We start from the raw sequence: 4,535 nt of genomic DNA, 5'->3' as shown, positions 1-4,535 counted from the left end.
ATAATTATAAGAATATAAAATCACAGCGTGTTTGTAAGAACATTCCACATTATATTTAAAGAGCTTTTCGAAAAACTTTTTAAAATAAATAAACTCTTGAAAATTGAAAAAAATTATTAAAGCTCTTTTTCGTAGAGCTTGTTATTTACAACCTACTGTCACATACTTTTCAATGATTATGCTGTCTTATAGGTTTCCAACTAGTAACCAATTTTAAATACATAACTTATATAAAAAAAAGACAAAACTGTAAAAATGGTCCCTGTGGTTTCTTATTTTATGTGGTTATGGTCCAAACGTTTGAAAAGTTGCAGATTTGGTCCTTTTCAACAAGTTTTGTTGTGGTTTTGATCCTTCATCCGTTAAGTTCCTTAAAATGACAATTTTACCCCCAGGGACCATTTTCACAGTTTTGTCTTTTACAATACTATAAGGACCATTTTTGCATATATTCTTTTTTATTTTAATAAAATATTATATATTAATAGATATTATTTTTAATATATAATATTATATTTTAATAAGTATTTTTTATTGAATTATTAATTTATTTTAGTTGATGTTTTTAAAAAAAAATTGTTGGAGTAATTCTTTTTTATTAAATTATTATATATCAATACATATAGTTTTTAATATATAATATTTATATCGTAATAAATATTATATTATTGGATTATTAATTTTTTTAGTTAATTTTTATAAATTTTAAACATTTTTCATTATATTATTACGTTTAATTTATTATTTTCTTCATATACTAAATGTTGTTGTATTGGATTATTAATTTATTTTAGCTAATTATTTTTTAAAATTTTTTTTGTTGAAGTAATTCTTTTTTATTGAATTATTATGTATCAGTACATATAGTTTTTAATATATAATATTTATATCATAATAAATATTATATTATGGGATTATTACATATTACGAAACAGTATTTTGTTGGATTATTAATTTCTTTTAGTTGACTCTTTTTATAATTTCATTTAGTTGGAGCAATTCTTTTTTATTAGATTATTATATATCAACAAATATTATTTTTAATATATAATATTTACATCATAGTAAATAATACATTATTGGATTATTAATTTTTGTAATTTTTTTGAATTATTAATTTATTGAAATATTACTTTTAATTTATTATTTTTTTAATATAATAAATATTATCTTATTGGATTATTATTTTATTTTGAATGTATACTATTAACTGTTTTTAAATTTATTAGTTTCACCACAAAGTCGTCGAAATACGTAAAAGTGTCGATTATCATCGTCAAAAATTAGCAGGATCACCTCCAAACATCTTCATCGGAGGTTCCATAGATATTATACCCTATTCCACCCAGCGTTGTTGGTAGCCACCTGCGACAACCTCTTCATAATCCAATGGAATCCTTCATATCCCACATAATGCGCAACAAACCCCAATAACATTTATAAGTGGTGGTGGTGACCGAGTGATGGTGGTGGTATTTTTCCAATGGTTTCTCATCATAAGCTAGATGAAATGAAAGTGTTTGGCAATGATCCTAACGATTTTGATGATGAGAGACCACGATTTTGCGTATCCCATGACTTTGTGGTGGAACCAATAAAATTAACAAGAACTACTATTATAATCCGATAAAATAATATTTAGTATATGAAGAAAATAATAAATTAAAAGTAATAATCCAACAAAAATTAGTTTAAAAAAAAAAAGAAATTAGAAAAATTAACTAGAAGATAATAATAATAATACAATAATATAATATTTATTATGATATAAATATTTTATATTAAAAACTATATGTATTGATATACAATAATTCAATAAAAAATAATTACGTCGATTTTTTTTAAAAGAATTAACTAAAATAAATTAATAATCCAATAAAACAATATTTAGTATATGAAGAAAATAATAAATTAAAAGAAATAAAAGAAATAATCCAATAAAAATAATTAAAAAAAGAATTAAAAATATTAACTAAAAGAAATTAATAATCCAATAATATAATATTTATTATGATATAAATTATATATATTAAAAACTATATATATTTATATATAATAACTCAATAAAAAGAATTACTCAAACAAAAAAAATTAAAAAAAAATCAACTATAGTCGTTCCCCCAAAAAAAACAACTATAATAAATTAATAATCCCATAAAAAATTATTTATTAATATATAATATTATATATTAAAAATAATATTTATTAATATATAATACTTCAATAAAATAAAAAAGAACTTATGCAAAAATGGTCCTTATGGTATGGTAAAAGACAAAACTGCGAAAATGGTCCCTGAGGGTAAAATTGTCATTTTAAAAAAGTTAACAGCCAACCAGTTAAACTTAACGAATGAGGGACCAAAACCACAATAAAACTTGTTGAAAAGGACCAAATCTGCAATTTTTCAAACGTTTGGACTATAACCACATAAAATAAGAAACCACAGGGACCATTTTTGCAATTTTGTCTAAAAAAATGAAGAAAAAAACTAGCATATTATGTAGAAATAATAATTATATTATTTTAGGCTTTTCAACAAAAAAAAAAAAAAAAAAAAAGAACTTTCTCAATGCGGATTCTGTAATCAATTTTTTTTGTTTTTTTTTTTTATAAAATAATTCTCAATGCGGATTCTCTGATCAGGTTCTTTATAAAAAAATTTGAATAATATGATTTTGATAAAAAAAAAAAATATCAAAGTAATTAATTCGAATAAAATTTTTACGATTATTGAATGAATTACCATTACACAGAATAATATAAAATACTACGTATAACCACTTACAAACTGTACATTCACATAAACCTCCGTCGACCTTTCGCCGGAATCACCGTCGTGCCACCGGTGGAACATAAACCTGACTTTGCACCACCGTATCCCCAATTTTAAACCCCGGAACCACCGTGAACGCCACACGCAGCTCACCACCACCACCACTAAACGCCTCATCAGTCACGCTTTCCATATACACCTCCGAAAACCGACTACCTTTCCTCACCTGAAACACACTCACCTGCTTCTCAAACGCCGCCGCCAAACACCGTAAAACCCACACGCGCCTCGCCATCTCAGAAAACGAGCCGAAGAACGCCGTTTCCGGAAACTGCCACGTGTTCAACGTCTTCCGTTGGCTGAGGTTCCCGTATAACGAAGCCTCCATTTTCGGGTGCACTAATCGCATGTACTTGGAGCGTGTGAACTTTCCAAACGCCGATCTAGGGTTTTCTTTCAGTAATTGCGACGTTGACAATGATTTCATCTTCTTGAACTGATTAAACATCTGAACATGGTCTTCTTCTTCATCATCATCGTTGAAACCCTCGAAAATCTCACGAGTAACATACGATTCGAAAGCGAAACATCTGTAACTCGATTTGGGGAAAACGATATTTGGTGCGATTGCTCTCACAGCGGCGTCGATATCCCAATGTGCGTTTCCCATATCACGAACCAATAGCTTCACGAAGTTTCTTATCGATCTAAGAGTATAGTGTAGAACATCGATGAAATTTGTCGGGGTTAACTGGGACAGATTGACGTTATCGAACATGGGGAAACACCCACTGGAATTCAGCTTGATTTCGATGGATTTGTTGTTTGAATCAGCTTCCAGGAGTTTGTTCTTGAGTGAAGAGATTTCAAAATCTTTCGATTTAATCTCTCTTTCCATTTTATTCATGGTGATTTCGTACATCTTCATGAGGCTTTGCTGCTCCTTGATTTCCGAGAGAAGTAGGGTGACATGAGGAGGTGAAGAGTCGATTTGTTTCTTCAAGAAGCTCCGTTTCATGTCGGAAATGGCTTTGAGCTCATCAACCACACCTTGATCCGCACATTGTACGGCTTCTCCGTTGTAAGGGAACTGAGCAGCTTGTAACTCTGCATACGCAGCTTTCAAGGAGGAAATAGTGGCGAATAGCTTAGCAACAAAAGCTTCCATGGCAGCTCTGTGACGGAGGTGGGCGTCGTCCACCGAGTGTTTGTTGAAATACCTGTGAGAGTCGCTGCCATGGTCGGAATTCTTGAACTTGTTGTCGTGAGGTAAGAGCAGGCAGAAGCCATTGTTGGAGAGGGATTTTGTTGATTTCTTGAAGGGAAGAACTTTGTGGAAGGTCTTGGAGAGCGTGCTTCGAGGTTTAATGGTGTCCATAGTTGCAGAAAAAATACGGAGGAATGTGTGGGGGAATTGAGTGAGCATGAAACTGAAAAGATAAAAAAGCAGTGAGACTCTTTGACTGTTGAAGTGGAAGCAGGAGATGGAGATGGAGGTGGGAACAGGATGACATAAAGCGCGTGAAAAGTGGGGGGAGATTTTTTCAAGTTTGATATGTTTTTTTTCCGTTCTGGATCAGACAAACAGATTTAACAAAATTTGCCATTACTTCTTGACAAAATTGCAAAAATGGTCCCTCTGGTTTCTTATTTTATGTGGTTATAGTCCAAACGTTTGAAAAATTGTAGATTTGGTCCTTTTCAACAAGTTTTATTGTGGTTTTGGTCCCTCATTCGTTAAGTTTAACTGGTTGGCTGT

General features: G+C 30.1%; 1 protein-coding gene across 1 annotated transcript; it reads right to left on the bottom strand.

Annotated features, from left to right (window-relative positions):
* Positions 1–2,706: 2,706 nt before the first annotated feature.
* On the bottom strand, positions 2,707–4,335 carry UNE1 (intracellular protein transporter, putative (DUF641)). Its single transcript, XM_079039233.1, has one exon. The coding sequence runs from the start codon at positions 4,200–4,202 to the stop codon at positions 2,832–2,834; it is 1,371 nt and encodes a 456-aa protein (XP_078895359.1). The 5' UTR covers positions 4,203–4,335; the 3' UTR covers positions 2,707–2,831.
* Positions 4,336–4,535: the final 200 nt, after the last annotated feature.

This window comes from Lactuca serriola, chromosome 4 (assembly GCF_051521515.1).
Source record: "Lactuca serriola cultivar US96UC23 chromosome 4, Lser_US96UC23_V15, whole genome shotgun sequence".
In the NCBI taxonomy this organism is placed as follows: Eukaryota; Viridiplantae; Streptophyta; class Magnoliopsida; order Asterales; family Asteraceae; genus Lactuca; species Lactuca serriola.
This window is presented reverse-complemented; position numbering and strand designations above follow the sequence as displayed.

What these genes read in the sequence shown, in the direction of transcription:
- UNE1 (XM_079039233.1), bottom strand. Translation starts at nt 4,202, where the DNA reads ATGCTCACTCAATTCCCCCACACATTCCTCCGTATTTTTTCTGCAACT.